The sequence below is a fragment of the Pezoporus flaviventris genome, unplaced genomic scaffold, assembly GCF_033815535.1.
Source record: "Pezoporus flaviventris isolate CSIRO_AGI_PZ_B2104156 unplaced genomic scaffold, CSIRO_AGI_Pfla_v1 ptg000141l, whole genome shotgun sequence".
In the NCBI taxonomy this organism is placed as follows: Eukaryota; Metazoa; Chordata; class Aves; order Psittaciformes; family Psittacidae; genus Pezoporus; species Pezoporus flaviventris.
Genome location: NW_026892689.1, coordinates 1,033,891 through 1,060,727, shown reverse-complemented (window position 1 = coordinate 1,060,727; position 26,837 = coordinate 1,033,891). Strand labels below are relative to the sequence as shown.

Below are 26,837 nucleotides of genomic sequence, written 5' to 3'. Positions count from 1 at the left end.
TTGGGGACATTTGCATGAATAGAAGCACTTCAAAACTCACTGAACATGTTTTACCCTGATTCCCCTAACTCTAAGAAGCAACACAATTCATTCTTCCTTTACAAATAAATGAATGAACAAGGCAACACTATCTGACCTGGAACATGAGTGTAATATGCCTTCCAGAAAGGATTTTTCCTCCTCAAAGTTATGAATCAGTGGAAACGTCTTTCCTTCCTTCTCACATCATACAGACGCACGCTCAGTGAAGTCTTCATGTAAGACTTTATCCCTTGAGTATGTAATTCTGTAGTGATGTAATAATACTGTTCAAATCTGCATTTATGTATGATAGAAAGATACATCCTGCCTCTCCTGCATCCATCTTTCTGCATGCTATTAAATAATTTCTGTATAATAAAGCAACTTCTAAGCAGGAATTTATCTTTTTTTTTTTTTTTTAACTTTGAGTGTCATTGTTAAGAATGACAGAACTATTTTTAATTTATAGGTTTTCTCCATTTATGATTCCTGGATCCTATGGATTTGCACAGGAAGAAATTATTGTGTCTGTTGTGACTATTCTGGTCTGCTGATCTAAACCTCCAGGTCTCAAACCCCAAACCAGAACAAGCTCTCAGCGCATCATGAGTAAAGCTAAGGAAAAAAAAGGAGATTAAAAAAATTATACCTTGCTTAAAATCACTAAGTACTTTTGACAGGGAGGATGAGAGCTTCAGGAAAAGTTGGGAAGGAGTTTGTTAGCTCAAGGGCTCTAAGACCCAATGACCTTAGGAGCTTCTGCATATGTGATTCCAGGCATTGCAATGATAAAGAAAGGTTAAACACTCAGGTGAAATTAAAAGACAAGCCATACAGCAATTAATGAAATGAAGGCAGTGATTTCTGAAGGGACATAAAAAAAGAAAACCCAAACTGAAACCTCAATGTATTTAGTTTGTCTGAGAAGTAATAGTTTGTGGAATTATGAATGTGGTAATAATCTAAAAGCAAATTTGTAGGGAAATGATTTTTTTTGAGCAGTCAAGAAGAAGTAGAGAAGTCTGAAGAAATGAAATACAGCCTTTGTCCTGGGTTCAGCAGTAGCAGTCATTTTTTCTCCTTCTTACTAGCTGGTGCAGCGCTGCGTTTTTTGACTCTCGGCCTGGGAACAGTGCTGATAACACTGATGTGGCTACACAGGATTTGGAGAAGGCTGAGGTTCTGAATGACTTCTTTGCCTCAGTCTTCACTGGCAAAGGCTCTGACCAAATCACCCAAGTCTGGGAAGGCAGATGGATGCAGGGACTGTGAGAATTAAGACCTTGCGCCCACTGTAGGAGAGGAGCTGGTTCGAGACCATCTTAAAAATCTGAAGGTGCACAAGTCCATGGGTCCTGATGAGATCCATCCGCAGGTCCTGAAGGAGCTGGCAAATGAAGTTGCGAAGCCGCTGGCCATCATATTTGAGAAATCATGGCAGTCAGGTGAAGTTCCCGATGACTGGAAAAAGGGAAATATAACCCCCATTTTTAAGAAGGGGAAAATGGATGACCCGGGGAATTACAGACCAGTCAGTCTCACCTCTGTGCCTGGCAAAATCTTGGAGCAGATTCTCCTGGATGGCATGCTAAGGCACATGAAAATCAACAAGGTGCTTGGTGACAGCCAGCATGGCTTCACTAAAGGCAAATCCTGCCTGACCAATTTGGTGGCCTTCTATGATGGGGCTACAGAACTGATGGAGAGGGGTAGAGCAGTTGGTGTCATCTACCTGGACTTGTGTAAAGCTTTTGACACTGTCCCACACGACATCCTTGTCTCTAAATTGGAATGACATCAATTTGATGGATGGACCACTCGGTGGATAAAGAACTGGCTGGATGGCCGCACACAAAGAGTTGTGGTCAATGGCTCAATGTCTGGCTGGAGACCAGTAATGAGTGGTGTCCCTCAGGGATCGGTGTTGGTACTGGTCTTGTTCAACATCTTTGTTGCTGACATGGACAGTGGGATTGAGTGCGCCCTCAGCAAGTTTGACGATGACACCAAGCTGTGTGGTTCGGTTGATGCGCTGGACGGAAGGAATGCCATCCAGAGGGACCTCGACATGCTTGTGAAGTGGGCTGATGCCAACCTCATGAAGTTTAACCATGCTAAGTGCAAGGTCCTACACCTGGGTGGGAGCAATCCCAGGCACAGCTACAGGTTGGGCAGAGAAGAGATTCAAAGCAGCCCTGCGGAGAAAGACCTGGGGGTGTTGGTTGGTGAGAAAATGAACATGAGCTGGCTTCAGTGTGCGCTTGCAGCCCAGAAAGCCAACCGTATCCTCGGCTGCATCAAAAGGAGCATGACCAGCAGGTCGAAAGAGGTGATCCTGCCCCTCTACTCTGCTCTTGTGAGGCCTCACCTGGAATATTGTGTGCAGTTCTGGTGTCCTCAACATAAAAAGGACATGGAACTGTTGGAACAAGTCCAGAGGAGGGCCACGAGGATGATCAGGGGACTGGAGCACCTCCCGTATGAAGACAGGCTGAGGAAGTTGGGGCTGTTCAGCCTGGAGAAGAGAAGGCTGTGTGGAGACCTCATAGCAGCCTTCCAGTATCTGAAGGGGGCCTATAGGGATGCTGGAGAGGGACTCTTCATTAGAGACTGTAGTGACAGGACAAAGGGTAATGGGTTAAAAATTAAACAGGGGAAGTTTAGGTTGGATATACGAAGGAAATTCTTTCCTGTTAGGGTGGTGAGGCACTGGAATAGGCTGCCCAGGGAGGTTGTGAATGCTCCATCCCTAGCAGTGTTCGAGACCAGGTTGGACGAGGCCTTGGGTGATATGATTTAGCGTAAGGTGTCCCTGCTCACAGCAGGGGGGTTGGAACTAAATGATCTTAAGGTCCTTTCCAACCCTAATGATTCTATGATTCTATGATTCTATGTTTTTCGTTACTGCTCAAATGTTTAGTGTGACCAAGGACTTCCTAAGTCTCATGCCCTGCCAGGGAGGAGGGGAAGCCGGGAGGAAGCAGAGACAGGACACCTGACCCAAATTAGCCAAAGAGGTATTCCATACCACAGCACGTCATGCCCAGGATGTAACTGAAGGAAGTAACCTGGAAGGGCTAGATCACTGCTCAGTTGGGCTGGGTATTGTTCGGTGGGTGGTGAGGGGTTGTATTCTTTCTCCTTGTTATTTCCGTTACCATTATTGTTATTGGTGGTAGCAGTAGTGGTTTGTGTTATACCTTAGTTACTGGGCTGCTCTTATCTTACCTGTGGGAGTTACATTCTTTTAATTCTCCTTCCTATCCCTCCAGGAGTGGGAGGAAGAATGGGGGGGGGGGGGGGGGGGAGTGAGTAATGGCTGTGTGGCTTAGGCACACAGGAAACTGGTTTAGATGCAATATTCATTAAAAAAAAAAATAATTATGGGAACCTTTGTAGCAATGCTAGAGAATAGACTACACATACTAAAGATGTTTTATACTTAGTTATTACCTTCTGTGACACAGAATAGTGTTTATTTTTGTTGGACATTTGTTATCTCTTAATGTTTCTAGTGGGATGATGGAAAGAGAGCAACAAGCATCCCTCCAACTCAGAGCCAAGATTATCTCTGAATTTACATACTTGCAATCATCTTTTCTCCACCCCTTGTTTACAACTTACAAACCACTCACACGAAGGGAGTGTTTTAAAAAGGTAAGAAAATATTTAATGAATTTTCTCTTGCCCCATGAGTGACAGATGCAGAGATCCATGTAAAAGCTCACTGAAAGCAAGGTTTGTGAAGCAGGAAAGAGATATAGAGGGGTAACACAGCTGTTATTTTTCACTACTCTTCTTTAAATATTAGAGGGCAGTCTCATAAGGACAGGTCATTTGTTTGCTCCTCTGCATGCTAACTGGCCAAATAAATGAAAGTTGTAAGGTCATTCCCTCCTGAGCACAGGTTACCAAAAATCAGGTCATTTTCTTGGTCACCAAAAACTGACTAATTTTCTTTTGAGTATATATTAAAAAAGTATATATAGATTTTATATATTATATAAAGTATATATATCAAACAGTTATAGGGCCTTCTCAGGAAGAATCAGGCATCCAGGACAAAACTGCTATTAGTTAATACCAATGAAAATAGCCATGGTAATACAAATTGCAAGTAACTGCATTAAAAAAAGGAAGGGTTCATGAACAGCTAAAACCACAGGCTGATTAATTGTCTTTGTTTTAGCCTAAGGCTAAAACATCCCAAATTTGCACTGGAACCCCAGCTGTACCCAGGCAACTGTGGGGATGAAGATACTCAAATGCAGCCTTTGCCCTGTGTCATTTGAGGACTGCTAAGCAAAGTGAAGCCACAACAAAAAAACCCGAGCCCCCCCCAGATTCACACTGAGGTGGAGGGGTTGCCTCCATCAGAGCCTTCTGTGTGGATATCTTGCTTGCCAAACATCTGTAAGAGGCAGCAAGTTGAGGATGCCCCATCCCTGGCAGTGTTCAAGGCCAGGTTGGACGGGGCTGGAAGCAAGCTGGTCTAGTGGAAGGTGTCACTGCCCATGGCAGGCAGTTGGAACTGGATGACCTTTAAGGTCCCTTCAAACCCAAACCATTCCATGGTTCTATGATTTTATGAAAACAGCCAGCTGGTGGTACACTAAACAAGCTCAAGTCAGGCTTCCTCAGGGTCCAGTTTGAAGGGAGAGGATGCAACTTTGGGCACAGGGAAACAGGGAAAGCCACTGAATGTGTGCTCCTGGTGAAATGCCACATGATGCTCAGGGAATGATGTGCCCCATCAGTGTTATGGTATCCCACCCATTGCCAGCTGAATCAGACCTGCAGCATGTTACTGACGGTGCTCTCACAGGCAGCAATTTCAAAAGCAGGGAATGTCTGCAGGGGAGTGAGACGTTTCCTTGGAGAAGAGGTCCAGCATAGATGCGATAAATGTTATGCAACTTTAGGTTTTAAAACTCGTGTTAAAATGGTATAGCATGCAGGGAGTACAAGGCAGGGGTTGAAATTATATTTATATCTATACATCTATATACCTTTCTATCTCCATCTAATCTTTATCTTTAAATATACATCTAATCTACATCTCTCTCTTTCTCTCTCTCCTCTCCCCTATATCTACAACTCTATCTATCTATCTACCCATCTATCATCTACCTACCTACCTTCCTACCTACCTATCTACCTATCTCTATAATACACTTTTAAAAGTATTTAAAGACAAATACAAAAATTCTTTACCTGTCAAACAGAAGATGGGATATTTGGGTTATATTTTAAAGATGTTTTTTGGGGTAAGAATGAAACCCCTGATTTTCCTTCAGAGGCTTATTTTGTGATGGATAAGAGGAAACAGTTCCCCAAATTCAGGCGCTGCCTCTGCAATACTGGCATTGCTCCCATGGGAACCTAGCAAAACCCATCTGTAGCTGGTCCTCCCCTCCTGATGGGTACTGCTGCAGGTTAGTAGCAATGGGGTGAGCAAAGACAGTGCTGGGTGGGCCTATCCACCCACTTTCGCTTTGGACACCTACTGCAGGTGCCACCTGCTGCAGAAAAGGACTCACCCCCTTACGTTAAGAAAGGTGAAACATAATAGCCTGAACCCAAGTGATCCTGAAAATCGTGATGCAGCCACCCGCCAGCTCCCGAGGTGTTTATACTCCACAGACACCTCAGCTCCTGGCCTTAAAGCTTATTCCTTCTTACACTATCACTTCTGTACATGCTCAAAAACACCTCGAGCTTGACAGGGCAAATACTTTCACATGTCTCAGGCAGATAGGGAGCACTCCCTTTCTCTGCCTGCGAGTAGATGTGCAAGTCTCAGGGGGAGGAATGCCCTCTCTGCTTCAGTTCACCCAAATCTCTTCCTACTCCTTGCTTATTTTCCTTCTGTCTGGGACATGTGTTTCTCTAGAACATCTATTTCTCCAGGACATTGACTTCTCCCGGGCATCCACTGTTGAATTCCTTGTCCGCAACTTGCCTGCCTTACAGCTCTTTCTAAAGTGTTGAACTGATCCTGTTGCGTCTTTTTCACCCACCACCCTCATCGACCACCAATTTCTGCCTTTTTTTCAACCCTCTTTCAACCCTCTTTCACCAAGACCTCCTCCACCTCACTGTTACTGTGTCCATCCAGTCTTTTCTCATCAACACCTTCATTTTCCATTTGCTGGCAGTAGCCCACTAAACACATCTTCTCTCTCCACACATTATTTCTTAACAGCAGAAAAAAGTTACAGATCTGGCTTTGGCAGGTATTTAAAAAAGCTGGGCACAGGCTGCATCTACTACTCGGGTATACTGGTGAGTGCAGAAGAAGAGGACATATCTGTGAAAATGCAGCAGCCCTACCCTGAATGATAAGATAAATAAGGAGCTGATCTTCCAGATGAGACTGATGGTTTCATGGGAAATTCAGTAAATTTTTTATGACTTAATAGAAAGGAAATACATCTGAATTTGTAAAATGCCATGAGGATGGAGCTGGGCCACCAGAATAAAAAAGCTCAGTAACAAATGCAGTTAAAAAATTCAAGTTTTGGAAGTCACTTTGTCAGACTCTGTTAATTTTGATAAAGAATTTAATATTTAATTATGTCAAATAAGTATAAAAAAATTGCTGGAAAAAAACGGAATTTTTTTTTTTCTTTTTGAGAATTCAAGATGTGAATAACCCTTGCACACAAGTCCTTTATGGCTATCCCCTACCAGATACATTTTTATGTATTCTTACATGAGTCTGCATAGCTGTTATTAGTGAGAGAGATGGCAAGAAAGTGCTGTTTCACCAGTGAATTTACACTGATAGAGTGAGCGTTCACCTTCTTTTATTACCATGACCTTTGCTGGTCGTTGCTAATGAACATTCTTGAAGAAGGCAGGTTATTGAACCTAGACAGCAGGATTTTATGGACAATGATCATTGTTGTGTGTCAAGTACACCTGTGCTGCAATCATAAGGTTAATAACCCCCAGAACAACAGTTTTACATGCGGCTGTCTAGGAAGAATGCTATCTCTGCAATTCACAGATTTTGGAGACACTATTTATAATTTATACCCAATCTGAAGTGCAAAGATTTTTCTCTCTTGCAAGTCATGGTAATCAATACAGGTCTGCACCTATTACAACCCAATGAGGTGAAGTGTGTGGCAAGGATCAGCCATGCTGGGCCAACACTGGAGCTTATAAACATGGCTTTGCAAAAGACCCTGTCTCCAGTGGCCATTCTCAGCATCTATACTGGGAGAGCAAATAAGGGGGGAAATAATTCTTTGTAAGGGTGCTATCCCAGCTACTTAGTGTTGCAAATTAAATTAATTGTATACTTGCCTCAGAACTACTTGGAAACTTGGGTTTTTTTGGCGTGTCACATGGATTTTAGACTTCTCCACCCTAATTCATAACACATCAATACAGGATACTCTCAAGCTGCCATATCATGGAAACCAGCAATTGAAGACTAAACACTAATTCGCACAGGGTTTGCACATGTGAATTACACTAAAATTAACCAAACTGAATAATATCACACTTCCTGTGACTTAACCTCAGAGATGTCATTAGAGGCAGCATTTGACATTAATGACCATAAAGCTGCATTTCACTCCCTGCTTAACCCTCTTTCTTGCTGCAGCAAATGGCAGCTCAGTCTGGATATCCTCAACTTGTTTCCTTTGTGCCTGCGCTTTGCTCTCTACCTCTTCTAACAACGCCTCCAAACATCAGCCATAGGTGATGTTTGGGATGCAAGGGCAGCAAGCCAGACATGCGGCAATGAGTTTGAGACTGGAGTGAGGTGGTGAAGGCTGGCATCGCAGCAGCGAAGTGAGGCGTGAGGCGTAAGGCAGAGAGAAGCTGAAGACAGACAAGATGAGAAGACAAGTTGAGTGTTGGGATGCACTGACCTCTGCCAACACCCTGCCTGACATCCTTGTCTTTGGGAGGCAGACACACAAGTGTGAGTGTGGGAGGTGGGTCTGCCACCAGCAGGAGGGAGAATGCAGAAGTCTGGGATGAACATGAAGGGATATATTAAGTTTACAATAAGGAAAAAAAAAACAACCAAGTAAATGCAATCAAACAAACTCTCAAGAGCAAGAGCTGACTGTGGGTTTGCATGTGTGACCTGTGGGGCCCCATTGCTGAGCTGTGGCTGGAGAAGGCTCACCAGGATCTGGGAACCAGTTGGGTGAGGGCCAGATAGGGATTTCTCCTGGAAATCATGTCCTGCCTTGCATCCACAAGAAAAGCACAACTTTTCAGAAAGAAGCCCCCAAATCAGGGTCTTTCTGCTAATCCAGTTTTAATCATGTAGTGTCAAAGCATCAAAGTTTTTAACCATTTCGTTCATAATTAAATCAGCCTAATTTGGGAGACTGTATTTATTTCAATATAGGGTCTGATTCACTATTTCCATTTACAAAAAAAAAAAACAAAAAAACCCAAACCCAAAGCAACCCAACAAAATCACACCAAACCAACAAGCCCAAAGCCATATCTTCAAGCTGACACAGTCATCTCAATGATGAAGGAACGACTTATGATTTCCCTACAGGTCAGAGAGACAAAACCCCCAAACACCCAAAGACAGAAAACAATGAAGCTTAATGACCTTGGTGCATTTCCAAAAGCAATTTCCATTTCAAAATACAGTCATGATTTAACAACTGATATTTCCATGTGGAGTCTTCCAGCAGAATCAGTGCTGCTAAGTCAGACTGTGGAGTTCACAGAAAATGCAAGGAAGGTCACTTGTGTCATGGTGGAGATCTTTTGCCAGCCACACAGTGGATTCTGAGAAAAACTTCAGTCTCTTCAGCTAGAAAGATGGTAAGCTTCTGGAAATGGAGATGGAAACACAAGAACCTCCCAGGAAAGTATATTTGGAAGTGAAAGATGAAATATTTAAATGAGTTTCAAAACTTGATGACACTTTATTTTCCTTGCATTAAGAATCTCCAGGTTTGTTCTCTTCTTTTTTTTTTCTCCATAAGATTAGAAAAAAAGGAAAATAAGTTGTCAGGGTAATTTCTCTCAGAAGAATCACTGAACTGGAATTATGTCATCTTTCATTTATATTATCAGTTATTGCCACGGTTGGCCAACAAATATTATATTAAAAAAAGCAGGAAAAAAATCACTTAAATGCATTTGGGGAATTCTTTTGTTTGTGCCCTGTGCATATCTTTTAATACTTATTGCTCCAGTTCGGCTTGGTTTGTCTAAAGCACTGTAGGTTGCTTTTTATTTTTTTTCAAAACAAGTTTCAAACAAACTATTGATATATTAGGGGAAAAAAAAAACCTGCATGGGGAAAACCAAGATTGAGGTGGGAGCTGAAGTTAGTCTAAATAAGAGCAATATCAGCATGCACAAATACACAGGCAAGCACAGTTTGACAGTCACTGCTCATAAAAGATCCTGCAACGAGTTAATATGAAAACTCAGTCTCCTGTAGAGGGAAGTTAGAGGGGAGCTCATATATAAGCACTTGAGGAAAAGTTGCACTGTGTCTGGAACATATATAGCACATTCCCCATTATTCTGGGGATAAATGAAATGTTAAAACCACAATATATTGCCTTATTAAATTAAGAAAGCATTTTTTTCCCCAGTCTGTTGTGAAAAGAGAAAAATCTATGACTGACTGAAAAGCAAAGAACTTGCAGTCAACAACATCCTCATCTGTTTGGACATGTTTTTCAGCTCCAGCACCAGAATTAACATGAATACTTTGCACTGGTATCTCTGTAGCCACGATGGTTATTTTCTGCAGGAACCTCAAGGTGTTTTACAGTGAAAATATTCTGAGTTTTTGTGTGCTTCATTACAGCTTTTCCAGGTCTGCATTCAGACACATGAAAAGCTATGGGGCTGCATTTGAATGAGGAGGGAGTGTGAACCAAGGACATCGTAAATATGGGGTTTGCTCCCACATGGATCTTTCTTTTGTGAATTTGGGGAAACTAGGAGCCAAGTAGCGCAGGGATCTTTGCCTCATGCTGCAGCCTGTACATCTGGGTGTCTGCAATGGAAGGATGGGGATGAAATGCCTGGGAGGAATGGGTCCAGGAGAGAAGATTTACTTCACATTTCCATGGGACCTGCTTCTGTTCCAAAAAGCCTTCAGTGCAGTAAGATCATGAGAGCAGCTGCAGCTGGGAGAGGAGCAGTCAAGGGACTCTTCATTAGGGACTGTAGTGATAGGACAAGGGGTGATGGGTTTAAACTTAAACAAGGGAAGTTCAAGTTAGATAGAAGGCAGAAGTTTTTCCCTGTGAGGATGCTGAGGCCCTGGCACAGGTTGCTCAGAGAAGCTGTGGCTGCCCCACCCCTGGCAGTGTTCAAGGCCAGGTTGGATGGGGCTTGGAGCAACCTGATCTAGAGTGAGGCATCCCTGCCGGTGGCAGGGAGTTGGAACTGGATGATCTTAAGCTCCCTTCCAACCCAAACCACTCTATGATTCTGTGAAGCCTGCTCACCAGAGTCTTTTGCAGCTGCAGAAACCTGAATAGAGCCCTTGTGGACAGACATTCTGCCCAGTGCTGTGCATGGAGCAGATGCTCCTGCTCTGTCACAGGAAGAGAAGTGGGGCAAGCAAATCCACAGCCCTCATGGTTGAAATGCATCCCATCAACTACCATTATTAGGCAACAGCTGGAAGAATCAGGATTTGTCCTATAAGACACAGCACAGGGACAATGGTGGGAAATGTTTTTGCCATTGGTCTGAATAAAGAACTACCTCATTTGTGATTATTTGTGTATTTTCTGCCCAGAAGATACTAAGGATGCATCCTGAAGGCATTGTGTCACTGAACTTACACAGTGATGACTGGGCTCAACTTCTGTGTGTGAAACTTCTAAGTTTCACCATCAAAAGAGAATTATAGAATCCTAGAATTCCAGGCTGGAAGGGACCTCAAGGATCATCTGGTCAAGCCTTTCTAGGCAAAGCATGACCTGAACTAGATGGCCCAGCACCCTGTTCAGTTGTATCTTAAAAATGTCCAGTAAAAGAGGTTCAGTAAACAAAAAAACCAAGCCAACAAACCAACCAACTAAAAACAAATGCCACAAACAAACAAAACCCCCCCAATGAAAAAAACAAACAACAAAAGTAATAAAATAAATGTGTTACAGACATGCTTAGGAAATCAACTCTATGCAACATCTTTCATATGGCCTGGGAAGTGCTAAACCAAAATGCTTCCTCAGGACATCCATTACTGAATGTGGATTTCTGAAACTTGAAAAGCAGATACTTTTTAATTGGGTTTAGTATCCCAAATGAGTCATGGAGATATTCTGATCTACTTTGTACAACACAAGTAGGACCTCTGTAGTTGGGCATCTCAATAGTTGCCTTTACAGGGGTTTGTTTTCAGCTGCTTATAAGTTTTGCCAAGCTGAGTATCTGGGATGAAAATTTTCATGCTCTGTCTCTGCCTCAGGCTGATTATTAGTAGTTTTTTATGTTTCAACTAAAAGTATGCAGTCACCTCAGGAAATAAGATTGAGGAAAAACATGTTGGGGAAAAAAAAAACCCAAAAGAACAAGCAAAGGAAAAGAAAGCCTTCCAGGAATTTTGCTGAGCAGCTTCTGTGTCTCTATTCTTCACAGCAACGGTTTGAAATTTGGGAGATAGAGCCCCTGTTGTCCTTTTGTAGTTCCCACGAAAAACCACCCAGCTTTTTGTCTAGTCACAAGCCTTTGAAAAGTCTCATTTGCATACATTCAGCACAGAGTCCCCAGAATTTGGCAGCTGAACTGGCCAAAGCCTCCTCAGAAGATGCTATTGGCAATGGGCAAGCTCCAACCCAGGGCTGAGGGGAATGAGCCAGACTTTTCTGTTTTGCAACTGATGCTCCCAGATGCTGCAGGAGATTGTGGCATCAGGCACACAAACTGACTATGTCAGCACTATGCCCTGGGCTCCAGATGCAGCAAAACATGGGCAGAAGGGAAACAAAAAGCACCCTGATGGTAACAGAAAGGATAACTAGTTTCAGGGAGCAGAGGGAAGAATCATAGAATCACAGAATGGTTTGGGTTGGAAAGGAACTTAAGCTTATCCAGTTCCAACCCCCTGCCATAGGCAGGGACACCTCACCCTAGCCCATGTCACCCAAGGTTCTGTCCAGCTTGGCCTTGGAACTCTGCCACGGATGGAGCATTTACCACTTCTTTGGGCAACCCGTTCCAGGCCTCACCACCCTCACATATTGCTTATATCTAACCTAAATCTCCCCTGTTTAAGTTTAAACCCATTCCCCCTTGTCCTATCCCTGCAGTCCCTGGTGAAGAGATGCTCTCTGGCACCCTTGTAGCTCCCCTCCAAGTACTGGAAGGCTGCTATGAGGTCTCCATGCAACCTTCCCTTCTCCAGGCTGTAACAGCCCCAACTTCCTCAGCCTGTCTTCATACGGGAGGTGCTCCAGTCCCCTGATCATCCTCGTGGTCCTCCTCTAAAGAGTGGAAGGGAGGAGATCGACCATGCATAAAGATCACAGAGAAGAGGCACAGGAATACCAAGGGGGTGGGTTTGTAGGTGAAGAAAAGACCTGGAAAAACAGGAAACTGCCTGAAACAGAAGGTTGGGATGCAGAGATGAGAGCAGACAGCCTGGATGCAGCAGGGACAGGAAAGCAGACATGGAGGGGAGGAAGGAGAGACAGAAAGCTCAGGGGCCACAGGGGGATGTGACTCTTCAAAGTACACAAGAGCAACCTTCTGGAAGACTCACAGTCTCTGAGCAAAGACAAAACTGACTGACTAGGTCACTGCTTCATTCGCGGAGGCTCATCAAGAAGGTGACAATCTACTACTCTAACACCTGTAGCTTCTTTCCCTCACTTCACCAGCAAACTGGATCTGAAATATCCACCTTTGCACCTGACTTGCAGCAACAGAGCATCACGTGACAAAATTTCCCTCCTTCATCTTACTGTGCTTAAAGAAAAACAATTACACACAGGAAACTACATTAACAGAAATCTGAAGCACATATGCTGAAGGGGCAAGTTAAGGACACTCAGTTTAGTAAATGCCAGAATGCCTCCGGGGTGAAACTGGAGGCAGACAGTGCTTATTGGTGCTGCTCTGCTATGGCTTTTGTCCATATTGCATAGAGTTTTGTGCTGCCCTTGAGGATAACTTGTGCATTTTTACACCATGCTCCTACACTGAACCACAATGAGAATAGAGACAGCTGATCCAAACGGACTGGGCTTTTGCAGCAAAATGTGAAATAATTTCATTTGTAATGCAGTACAGTGGGTAAATGGAGGAGAATGAAATACAGCTCAGATATGGGAAACTCATATAGTACAATGCTATGAAAAGTATATTGGCCATTACATAGGTAGTGAATGAAGTGTTAGGATAAAAAAAAACCCAGGTATTTAAAGCAAAAAGTAACAGCTATTTTAAAGAACATCAATTGAGAATTAATCTCATTATGGCAAAAAACCTTTACAAAGCTCCCAAGCTCCGATGAGGGGCTTTTGGTGCATCTGCAGGCAAGAGTCTCACCACAAGCAATGATCTTCTACTGAACCACTCACACATGAGCTGGCTTTCTAATCTTTGCCAGCAGAAAGGCCTGGTTCATGGGTCTTCTTATATGCAAAGTTTTCAGGTAGCTGAAAGTAGCTGAAGAAGAGCAAAGTTACCTGTAAAGTCTTTAACAACCTACAGGTCATGTTTTTATCTTAATCTATCTGAGGAGAGTGTTCCAGGCAAGACTGGACGGGGCTTTGAGAAACCTGGTCTAGTGGAAGGTATGCCTGTCCATGGCAGGGGGTTGGAACTGGATGAGCTTTAAGGTCCTTTCCAACCCAAACCATTCTGTGATTATTTCAATCTGCATAGTTGCATTATGCTGTTGGAAATGCCATAAAGAATATGAAATAATACAGAAATAATAATTTGTTATGAAAACAGATGAATGAGATACACAACAAGGCAACTGAAAGCTTTGTGTTTCTATTATTTCAGTCCTTCATTAGATGACTGGAAGTAATTTGAAGGGATCAGGAATCTCTTTAATTATATTGTGCGCACCAACAGGTTCCCCCCGTAGACATTTAAGTGAGGCAACCTTTGTTTCATAGTAGACTATTACTCTGATCTCCTACTTGTTCAAAATAAACCTCATGTTAAGCCAAAATAATTGGTTTCTCGCAACTTTTTCCTAAGGTGTTCCATCAAAAATTCCTGAAGTAGGAGTAGGAGAGGAGCTGAGTAACACCTGTGATGAGCTCAACAGGGCCATCCCGATGGACGTTGCACACTGACTCAGTCCGAGGATGCACAAGCCAGGGTTCTGCAAATCTAGTGATGCAAGGAAGCAGCTACAGGGGCAAACTACCCTTGAAGAAAACACCATATATAGAAGCACAAAAGTATAAAATACAAAATGTTTGTACTTTGTCATGGTTTGTGCTAGCACAAACTTCAACTGGTATGTCATTGTGCAGAATGGTGGGTAATGTTAATCCATTAGAATTCGCAACATCTCATTCTTAGCTTTTGTTGGAGCTAAGAATGGCTGGTCACTGAAAGCAGTGTTGTTCCGTAATCACATTGCACGCACCTGCAAACTCATTCCTGAAGTCTGCTGCTATGGCTTTAGTCAACAGTTACTTATTTTATGAGGTTCTGTTAAAAGAATGGTGAAAAAAAGAAATGAACAAATGAAAAAAAAAAAAAAGAAGTATGAAGAATTGTATCAGACATTATAAACATAGGAATGGCAGTTTTAATCCTATAGGAAAGAATTTTGATTTTAAATTTTTACTTTGTATGATGTATGATTCCATGACTTAAAATGAGTTACTTATTTTGGAAAGACAACCATACACTGTGTTTTTTTCTTGCTTCAGCCGTTAGCACATACATTTCTGTGCTAACGTGATACCATTATTTGAATGAGATAAAAAGGAAGGGCAACATAGCCACAGGCCACTCTGCACCAAACAGAATCAGTTTCCCCCAAACAACAATTTAATTGATCAATTTCAAATACAGAAAATCTGCTGAGTCCAGTCAAGTCGTAAGAGGCTCACTTTCAGAAGTGAATACGTAATACTCATACAAAAGATGTAACAACCCAGTCAAATTATGAAAACATTAATCTGCCCAAAAAGGCAATCACCTGTGCAGACGTTCAAGTTCAGCAGCTTATTTATGACAATTATACTGCACATGCATCATGCTACTGTTCAGATAACACAACACACATTGCATGCTTCTATCCATGTTCTACGGCCAATATCTCTCACATATTCCCAACCACTGTTTGTTGCTGTGTTTGCTACTGCAGTACCACAACATACCTCCTGGACTTGGCAATGACGGATGTTGCTGTACGTACTCACAGGAGTAGTTATCGCCCACCACCACAGGATGCCTTTGCTCTGTGCAGTACAAAACCAGCTAATGACAAAATCCTAGTTCTTAATTGCTCTGAGCTGGAATAATTTTATAGCACCTTGATTTATTCCAGCTAAGACTCTTAACCCATGCATCTACCTGGACCCTCTTAATTTCATGAGACATTAGGAAAGGAAAATGCTGTCTCTCCTACCATGGGCATATATCCATATGCCCTAACAAACAGTAGCCTGATGTGCATCAAATATTTGGTAAAAAATTTCCAATTACTGGTCAGATTTCCAGGACAAGAACTCTTCTATTCCCTTTGTCTTGAAAGCAAACTGGGCACCAGCACAAACATTTCTCTCTTAAACAGATACATCCTGTATATTTAACTCTCTAGAGCTATAAAACAAGCAGATAACCCATTATAGAAAGCCAAATGTGCATAAGACATAAATTAGTTTGTTGAGTAATAGCCGCTGGGCTTTACTGATGGTTTTGGGTTCTGTATGTTCTTCCCTTTTAAAATACATTCCCCCAGATTCAAAGTAATGTCACAGAGTCACAAGAACAGTCCAGGTTGGAAGAGACCATCCAGCTCTGACCCCCTGCCACAGGCAGGGACACCTTCCACTACACCAGGTTGCTCAAAGCCCCTCCAACCTGGCCTTGAATACTGCCAGGGATGTGTGGCAGACTGCTTGGCAGGCAGGTAACAGTCAGGTAATGGTGAGTTTTCTTTAAAGGGCTAATGACATGTACGCTGATATAAAGACTAATTTTTACTTAATCTGAATAAAGTTGATTCTATGATTCTCTAAGAGTGTGAAAAATCTGAAGCCAGAAAAAACAAGACTAAAACAATTTGGCTTTTCATTCTTTAAATGTAAATACTGGAAAGTTATTTAATTTCATAAAATTATCAACTTTGTAGTTCATATAGTCCTCCCTGTAACCTCTTCAAAGAAAATAAAGACAAATCATTACACAAGTGATGACATAAATCTGTTCTTATCTGGCACTTTTGCTAAGAGGAATGTAACAAGTACACGAATTTGTAACAAGTTTAAACCATGAAATGATGAAAAGCTGGCACTTTTACAGCACTCCAGCAACAGCAAAATGCTCCACATCAGGTAGCAATGCTGAATCCCACTGCTTTTTGCCTTCCTTCACGAGTGGCATGGCTCATGACTCTACAGTCTTAGGGATAAAATGTCCTGTGGATCCCTTGAGGTTTATCTCCTTCACCTGGAAGCCTGAAATTATGGGCACAGTACTGGATATTCCTCTTCAGTCCTATCTGTTTTCATTTATAACATTAAAAATAAACCCAGCAAAATTCTTGAACAGCTATTTCACGTCCCAGATCCTCTTAGGAGGAACAGGTGAAAGTCAAGCTTGCTGAGCCATACCCCAACTAGGATCCCCAAGGTTTTATAGATTTAAGTAGGTTAACATTATTTCAGTGTGCCACACTGTCACAAAGGGGCATTGTAAGTGTTAAGGTTGTCAGTCTGCTGAGCTATCAAAAATTCATGTAGAAATCTATCAACATCCTTCATATAAAGCTAATCAAATTTGAAATTACTGACATGTCACCTTGAGGAGGAATTTGATTTATTATTTGCAAAGTAATCCAGAAAACAGTGAGATGCACAGCTATAAGAACTACTGTTACACTGACTTGGTGACATTATATTAGTTTTGTTCTTGCTTTTGTGCCTTCACTAAATAATAATAAAAAACAAAACTTCCTTTGTGCCATTAAGTTGCATGAATGTGAAATGTGGCTGCTTAGAAGTCATAACTCAGCTCTGATCTAAGACTGCACAAGAGTTGTTTGCTATTAATTAAGGGTACGTAATGTAAACCACAAAATCACGTGCAGCCAGTTTTACTGTTTGCAATGGTCCCGTACTGAATCAGGAAAGTTGCCAAAAAGTAATTATAGCTATGTGACCTTCCTTGCTTGTTTCTCCCTACTGGGCAGCAGAGCCTGCTCTGGTGTGATCAGATTTTAAATGTCATGCAAATAGTATGCAACTTTTAAAATGTCATGCATTTTAAGTGTATACATAATTTGTAGCATTTTTACTTACTTGTGCTCATAAATCACAATGCCTGTGAACACAAACCAGGTGTGCAACCATGTATACACTTCTCATGCACAAGTCTACTCTAAGCCCATCCAAAAATCTGCCCGCTTTTAGCTTTACACCAGACAGATGACTTGGCTTCACCTTTTTAAGATACAGAGAATGCAGGATCCCACTTAAAAAAGTCACACTCCTAATTAACTGTGCTGCAATATTCATTCAATCTGTACCGTAATTTAACACACAGCGCTGACGTACATCATAGATGAAGGTCTCTAAAGCAAAGACTTGCTCTGAGCACTGACATTTGCTCCTTGTTGCAATGTATAGTTCTGTACATGTATGAATGCATGTTTATGGCACAATGTAAATAAGAATTCTGCATTTGAGAGCAGCTATCCTGGTAAGTAAGTCCATATGCGTATAAACAAATCTGTTCACAACCTTCAAATATTTTTGTCGTATAATTATATCATATATATATCCTCACAAATGTATAAAATATATTCTTAGGAAAACTGCCACAGAACGTTGTTGCTTATATTAAGTAAATGGTATATTTGTGTACTATGCTCCATACTTACATACATTAAGCATATTTGTATATATATAGAACTGCCAAATATTTCACTTCTTTACTATACAGACAGGTTGATATTACTGAAAAAACCTATATCCCTCTACTAACTCTCCTAAGTGTTTTTGAGTCTGGGTTATCAACCAGAATATCTTTCAGAAAATGTATTTTTGTACTGATAAGGCTACACCACACTGGAAGTAAGGATACTGTAAAGCCAGGTAAGCTGGCAGCTAAGAACACAGCTTTTATCAGTCCAATTAAATCAAGACTTATTCAAGCTGTAGTCTTCACTGCTGTCATTAGCTGCTATCTCATGGTGCCAAACACTCCACCTGAATTCTTACCTGGATGTAACCTGCTGCTCCCCCATGGCAGCTCATTTCAGGTATTACCAACTAAATTTTTGTACCAAATTACCAAATTTTATTTTCCCAGATGCCTAATGCAAGCTAGGATGCATGGTGTTCCTGCTTGTGTTTCATCACCAAACCCCATGGCAGGGACCAGAGGTGCTGGATGGACTGATAAAATGAACTGGAGAAGTGTGCAGGAGAAGGTAAAATGAGACTCTGAAGAACTGGCTTTTTACCATACTCCGAATTTCCTTCTTATCCCCAGTGTGGGCCTTGCTAATCCCTAAGAAGAGACAAAAAGTGCACTTACAAGTGGCTTTGAAGACACTTGCTTCAAACTGCATTGATAAGATCAAGAGGAAACTCAGATTCTGAAACTGTGGGAATTTTCAAAATGCAATTTAAATAACTAAAAGAGTAACAAGGGATGTGAGCTGAATTTCAAAATATTAGTGTTAAGAACTTTCTTTTTTTAGACAGGTTCTCTCTGGCAAACAAAGCCGCTAAGTGATTTCAACAGCATCAATATTATACACAAAAATGTGATATCATTAATAACAATGAAAAAGAAAAGATTCTCACGGGAGATATAAAACCCGTGTGCAACAAGTTATACCCTCACTCTCCTAATCCAATTTGAAACATTTATTTTCATGTTTTTTGAACATATTAAAAAGCTTGCTTTTTTTTTTTTTTTTTTTTCCCCCTTCCCCCCACAAAAGCCTTTTAAGAAGCATTCATAGCATGGTTTTGTACAAAAGTAGAAGCAGTATGTCAGCACAGATGACTTTGTCTACTGGTTATTGAAGGAAAGGACAGTCCCCAGTGCCTAAACTGAAGCTGACCCAATAGATCAGACCCTTGGGGACTTGAATTTACATTTCATAAGATTAATATCATGCCTGATTTATGAATTGCCTTCTTAAACAAAGAAGGTTGTACTTAGGAACTTCACTTGTGTGTGGGTAACTGTTGATCTGAAAATGGCACACAAAATGCATTTACATCAGCCCTGCTAATAAGCCCATAATGATTCTTTATTATGTTTCAGTGACAGGTAACTGATTTTGTAGATCAAATAACTTTCTGCTACCCCACACAGCTCCCAGCTGCTGTACTTTATATGCCAATACAAATACAGTTGTAAAGTAGACAAATATGTTATAACTATGGTATTAAATGAGTCACAACATGGGGTGTTGGAAGAATCTCAGAACCGTTCAATGCTGTGACTGGAAATTAAGGCACGTGAAATCAAACATTAAAGGGGTTTCAGTGCAAAACGAGTGCAAGCCTCCCTCTGCCATTTCTTCATACAACATCTCAGAAATTATTTTGCTCAGATAATACCCACATTTTCTTTTTTCCTTTTTTTTTTTTTTTTTTCCTGCAGAGGGCTGGAGAAGCCCAGAGTATGCTCTCACTCTAGGTAAAACAGCTACTTAAAGCAAAGCATTTCAGTATAAAGACAGATGTGCAAAACTCCTGATACCAAAGGCTGATGGTAATGACGATATGCAGCTGCAGTGTGCTGAAATGCTGCAAAACTCTCCCATGTGCCAAGTTTTATTTTTATGTGCTACACCACGAGTAAATAATGGTAAGACATCAGAGCCTGTCTGATAACCTTTGATAAGAACCCTAACCCTGTCATCATGGCCACAGGAGAAACCGGCACGTACACAGCTTTGTCCCACCGAGCCTTTTATCTGTGTGTGCACTCTCCACGGACCGAGCAAATAAAGAGTAACCTGTAATTTACACATGAATCAACTTTCTCCACAGAGCAGGCACCAGAGACTTCTTTTTTCTCTGCCATGGAGAGGAGAGGCATTCAGGTCTGAGCTTGTCTCCCCAGAAATTGTGTGAGCCAAAGAGCAATGAGTCTGGAAATAGAGAGTTGGCATAGGGATGCTCTTCTGGACACCTGATAAAAAATGGCATCCACAAAGGAACAGATTAATATTGAGCTTGGAACAGGACTGACAGCAGCAGTGAGCCTTTGTCCTATTCAAAACAGGTAATGTCATACAAACTGAGGTGGAGATACAATCCTGATAGAAGATTATACAAGATACCTGAGCCAGTATCTGTAAGGAATTCAGCCTACATTTTAAATAGATGTGAATCTCTCAGTGCCTCAGGTCTCATTTCCACTTGCCTGCAGCTGTCTTTTGAAAGGTAGGCGGATTGTTTTGGGCTTACAAGAGGCTGGGCATGGGTGTGCACTAGCACTGAGTGAAAATAATCTGTGAACTTTATTTGTGATGAAAATTAGCCTAAAATGTTGCAATGTGAAAGTCAGCTGTAAAGATAATACAGTGCTTGCTTTCAGCCTGTACCTTATTACAAAGAGAAACTTTCATCAGTCCACAGGCACCATTCATACTCTCTTGCCCATGGTTGAGAGAGATGAAGTAGGGTGCAACACTGCTCTGTTGAACAGCCAAGATGTCAGAGGCATTTCTGTAGTTTAAGCCACTGCAGGCATTATACTGGTATAAAACAAAGGCAGATGTCTTATTGCTAGGTTAAGCATTTTTTACATGTCTATTTCTGTAAACCAAATTTTCATTCATTGCAACATCCGCTCTGCTGCTGCTATGATTTTCCTCTGCAGTCTTAAAACTGGAAGGATGAAGCAGACTGGCATCAGCGAAACCCCGAATTAAACGTCAGATGTCAGTTCAACCAGCAACGCACATGTTTCTTTCTCAGCATCAGAGATGGTACACACCTTGAGGGAGCCTGAACAAGGCTTTTTTGGAGACAGTAGCTCTTGCTTGCAGATGATGAAGTATTTCAGAGAGATTTATCTTCCTCTCCTGGGTCTTATTGCACCTAACCACTGATCCTGCTTCCCTAACCCCATCCATCACTCTCTTGTCCCCGCTTCTGCTACTTGTGCTAACATTTGCTTAGAAGGGCCAGGACAGCGATGGTGGGGGTGAAACTGCCATCACTGTCCATCCTCCAGGCAGCTCTTAATAGCTGTAGGCACTAAACAAAGACATAAGAAAGCACAACTACTTAAAACTAAAAAAAAAAGGAGGAAAAAAACCCCAACCAACCCATGACTAATGTGACCGATGGCATGTCTTTGCCTTCTTTAAACCTGAAACTGAAATGTAAAGTAAATGCTGATGTTTTCCTTCTTTATACCCCAGGTAAATTTCCTGCTCTTTACAGTTACACCTTAAAAGACTATCTTTTGTTTAACCTCCCCAGGAACATATACGTTAGTGAGAATCATAGAATCATAGAATCGTTAGCGTTGGAAAGGACCTTAAGATCATCTAGTTATAACCCCCCCTGCCGTGGGCAGGGACACCTTACGCTATGCTTACACTACCTGTCTTTCCATCCTAAAATACGTGAGAATAAAGATAGGAATTGATCTCTCATTATCGAATTCTATGAGAGAATTCTATGAGAGTACCTGATGGACTAAGCAGACCCACTGAACCTCACTGTTACAGTATTTACATTGTGATGCACAGCTTTAAAACAATGATATCGGTCGAATATGAATACATATAAATTTAATTGCAATTGAGCTAATGTCAGATCTGAGTTTTAATGTAGTGCATTTTCTGTGAGTAGGGTTTGACTAGACTGATTTCTGAACTATGTAATTGTCCTGGGTTCAACAGTAGCAGTCATTTTTCTCCTTCTTAGTAGCTGGTGCTGTGGTTTTGACTTTCAGCCTGGGAACAATGCTGATAACACCGATGTTTTTAGTTGTTGCTCAGTAATGTTTAGTCTGACCAAGGACTTTCTGAGTCTCATGCTCTGCCAAGGAGGAGGAGACAGGACACCTGACCCAAACTAGCCAAAGAGGTATTCCATGATGGAGCACATCATGCCCTGTATATAAACTGGGAGGAGTTACCCGGAAGGCCCAGACCACTGCTCGAGTCAGGCTGGGTATCGGTCGGTGGGTGGTGAGCAGTTGTATTCTCTTCCATTGTTATTTCTCTTATCATTATTATTATTGGTGGTAGCAGTAGTGGTTTGTGTTATACCTTAGTTACCGGGCTGTTCTTATCTCAACCTGTGGGAATTACATTCTTTCAATTCTCTTCCACATCCCTCCAGGAGTGGGGGGAAGAAGAAGGCAGGGGAGTGAGAGAGCGGCTGCATGGTTCTGGTTTGCCGGCTGGGCTTAAACCATGATGGTTCTTTGTGGTGCCCAAAGTGGGGCCCAAAGGGTTGAAATAAAGACAGATCTGACTGGAATGTGTCTAATGGTATTTGTGATAAGCATTCATCGTTTCGGATTAATAGTCACTTATCACAAGGCTGATTTATTGGCTCTCAAAGTTGTTGCTCTTGATCTCAGAGCTTCAGCATGTTGTACCTTACAGCTGGTATTTGCTGTTTTAGTGTTTATCAGCTGGGGGGGCTTGGCATAAGGTTCTTGTTTTGCTGTATTTTATGGTGGTGACTTGTAATACAGTAGACTCATTGATCATGAAACTGTTCTAGCTTGTGTTCCCAGTGTGATCACCACCTCCATACTTTGGGAGCTATATAATGGAAGTGTTTAGAAATTACACATCTTTTTTTCCCTCCTCAGGTGGTCAACCTGTGAAGCAGACATTCCCTTACACTCCCAGCTCCCCCACCAGACTATTTACAGCACCATTTGAGAGTTCTGAAGGTTTTGAATGAGTGTCCTGCCTAACTGACCCATCTAATTCAAAAATCATTCCTGCCTCCAGTCAGCTCATTCAACAGTTCTCCAAGTGTTGAACTCGTATGAAGTCTTTTTTCATTATCTTCTGCAGACCTACTTGATTAACTTTCTTCAAGTTCTTCAATACAGTTCTGCTTTGCTGAAATGCCTGCAAAGAATCAGAGTAATTAGGTTGCTGGTCTTTTTGACTACCACTGTCACACCATACAAAAGGGTTTTGAGCCCATGACTTCTTTCTTATTTCTCAGATTTCAAAATCTGGGGGGTCACTTTGAACACTGCCTACAATCATCTGCCTGTAACTCTTGACACTCTTCAAAGCTCTCTTTCTTGAGGCAGAACTTGCATCCATCTGGCTCTGGTCTCACTACAGCTCAGGTGACTCATATCTGTGGCTTTACCATCTCAAGGAAGGTCTCTCCATGGATAAACTGACACTGGGCTGGGAGGTGGGCTGGCTGTCATAACATGCAGAATTAGGATGGAAGGGAGCCAACATGTAAGTACACTGGCTTGTCTCAAGCTGGACACACACTGAAACAGTTTTCAGGGAAGCACCTCTACAGTTAAATGTGTTAGAAGGACCATGCCAAGAGCAGGGCAGACCCATGCATGTAACACTAACAAGGTGGACCAGACATCATGAAGTTCTGCTTAATACCCAGTGGTTTCCCTTATCAAGACAGCTGAAAACTGCTGGAAAAACACGGTCACTACATTTTCACCATCAATACATTGCTGTTGATGGTGGAAACTTGTTTTGGTGGCTTATACCCTTTGATAGTCCTTTCGAGACATCCCTTTTGGAGGCACCTGCAGAAGCTCTAAAACTGCCTCCGGCAAAGGTGGACAAAAGAAACACATTCTGTGTTCACAACCAGGAAAGACTAAATACTGACTGTCCCTCCTGGCATGCACGTCCTTAGGGGTCAAAGCCAGTGCCCTTCTCTCAACACACATCCATACGGATTTATTTTTCCAGCCTTTGAATGTATGTCCTTGCTTTGCCTTCACTTGCCATGACAAGCTGAGTGAAGCACAGCAACGCCTGAACTCATCTTCCAAGTTCCCTCAGTAGCATTATTAAGTTTCTTTCATAGCACAAAGATGGCCAACCTTTCTCACAGAGCAGCAAAACAAATAGCTCTTGTCCCACTGAAGTGCTGAAATACCAATGTTCATTCCCACGTAGGATTCCAAGGAAGGAATCCAAGCTCAGATAGACAATCTGCAAACCAGCAGGAAAAAGGACAGGACTGGGAAGAAACAATAAAGCAGGATGTAATTCATAAATTTGGGTGGGCTAATCTGAACATTTAACATCCCAAGTAATGCTGTGTCCCCTGTAAGGAATAACTTGAGGCAGGACCTGGGTCAATAAACATTGCAGGAGACCTTTAGTACAAGTGTTACTGATAAATCTGCTGATAAAGACTTCTGTTGTTTCTTGATTTAATTCAGTCAATAATTCTATTTTTTATTCACCTTTTCTACCCTGCCTTTCCAGCTGAGCTGAGCCTGAGGGCAGTAATGTATATATAATATATATATCCCCCATCTATTTTAAAATATAATTGTTTTACCCAAAGCTGCTCAGGGTCACTTCTGCAGGAAGGCACAAACCCTCCTTCTGTCTGATGAACCAAAGTGCTGAGCCCCTTCCTCACACAGGGCTCTTATGTGGCAATGCTATTTCAATCTGTAAGATGTAGTGGATCTGAAAACATATAGGGGACCAACTGCAGCTGGTGGGTATCCTGGCAAAAAAAGCTGCATAAATGTTGCATGTAAATACTGTGCTGGAGAAGAGATATATTTTTGCATGTCAGGAGTAACATCATACAGAGATACTTTCAGATGTGCCAAGCCAGGTATAGTTTCTCTTTTTAATATAGATTACTATCTATTTAAAGAACATGTCTCAAGTTAGGTACTTAAATTAATATTTTGGAACTTTATATGGACTCATGGAATTTGATTAAGTGCATTTTCCTGTCACTTATGTATTTTTATTAATCTGTGACCTGCCACCAAGAATAAACATGAAATAGGGATTTGCTCAACTTTTACCCCTTACACATGTTTCAACTTGTCTCTTACATGATCTATGTCCCCTGTACACACAGCAGACAAATTATGCAAACCAAAAACATTTAACTGTTAATAACATACAGTAGGAGAACATGACTTAAACCTCTCTGTTAAATATTGCTTTTAAGAAAGACAAAGTTATTTTTAGGACAAAGACAGCTAGAGGTTTAGTCAAAATTAGTTTAAAGTTCAAAATATTTGCACTTAATTTGATTTAGATGTTAGCTGAAAACATCCCATTAAAAAAAGAAAAGGAAAAAATCTCTGTTTAAAGACTCACTGTAAAAATGGTAATGTTTGTTCCTGTATCAGGGTGCACTCCAGGTTTCAAACAGAATTTCAGACGTACATTACACTGCCTTTATTATTCCCTGCAACTTTTTATTTTTTTTTCTTATATGCAGAGTATATTTTATTAAAATGAAATTTATATTTAGGAGCACAGAGTTTCCAAATAACATTACATTCCAAATAAGCAGCATTTAAGGGGCTGCTCAGACAGTATTACTCATTTGACACTGAAGGTTTTGTTTTGGTACACAGAATATAAAACCATTTCCTCAAGATATTTTGTGTTCAGCATAAAATATTAAAAATGTCTCATTTCCAAGAGATCTGGTGGGAACTCATGACAGATGTGTTATATCTTTTTTTTTTTTTGAAATTTTTTGCAGCATTATTGCATCTAATTAGCCCTGATGATTTACCCATGACAGTATGAGCTTTTTGAGAGGAAACAAAAAGTGGAACATAATCTTTGGAGCAAAGAACAAACACGTTTTTGGGGAGATGGGAGGGAGCGAAAGCACTGACTTGAGGTGGTTTGTAACAAATGCCCACAAGTAGCCCTGGGAGTTTTCACTTATTTATGTGCCACCATATGATCCATCTTTTTGCCTTTGAGCGGTACAAACCAGCCTTCATGCAACATGCTCTCCTGGCATTGGCTTAGCAATCATGATGCTGCTCCTTATCTGTGGCTAACAATTACAGAGGACCAGCTACTGTGGATGGGCGGAGGTGATGCTGAGCCATGGACGAGAGGAGGCACTGTTGAGCATCCCTCTGTGCTCTGCTCTCCCTGTCTCTGGGCCACCATCTTGAGATTACAGGAGACTCCAGGAACATGAACTGTCCCTCAAAATGTTTATTTTTGCTGGCAGAGCTTCTCCCCTCTTTGGGTGCTATGTGAAAACACCTCATCATAAGTTTCTCAGAAGACAAGGAGGTTATCAAAGGAGGCTCCCAACTGCAGGCAGCAGGACTTGCTGAGGAGAAGCCAAGCGGACAAACACTGGTGCCACTGGGCAGTGTAAAAATCATTTGCATTGAAGACAGGGAGGGAAAATGCACAAAGTTAAGATTTTTAAAGTTTCAATTAAAACATAGCTGGTGTTTTTTTCACCTGACTGTAGGCCCATATGGCAAGGTCAGCCCTTTCAGTGAACAAACAGCTCAGTCGCCTCCAGTGTAGCTGTTATCTGCCTCAACAAGGGGAGACATTTGGCACAGCCTAAAGCTGGGGCATGAACCCTGGCTAAGCTTAAGACATTTATCTGACAGCATCAGCTGACACTCCACAAACACATTTGCTTTCCATGACCCCAGAGCATTTGTGATTAATCAAA

The 26,837-nt window shown here is 41.6% G+C and overlaps 1 protein-coding gene across 2 annotated transcripts in view; it reads right to left on the bottom strand.

Moving 5' to 3' along the window:
• ARB2A (ARB2 cotranscriptional regulator A) overlaps positions 1-26,837 on the bottom strand; it is a 295,189-nt gene that overhangs the window by 5,465 nt on the left and 262,887 nt on the right. Inside the window, exon 11 of one of the 2 annotated variants that reach the window (XM_061479091.1) lies at positions 20,066-20,170. The exons of the other annotated variant lie outside the window; for it this stretch is intronic. Coding sequence (XP_061335075.1) covers positions 20,073-20,170 — 98 coding nt within the window. The 3' untranslated portion in view covers positions 20,066-20,072. The remainder of the gene's footprint in view (positions 1-20,065; positions 20,171-26,837) is intronic. 2 annotated transcript variants of the gene reach the window in all.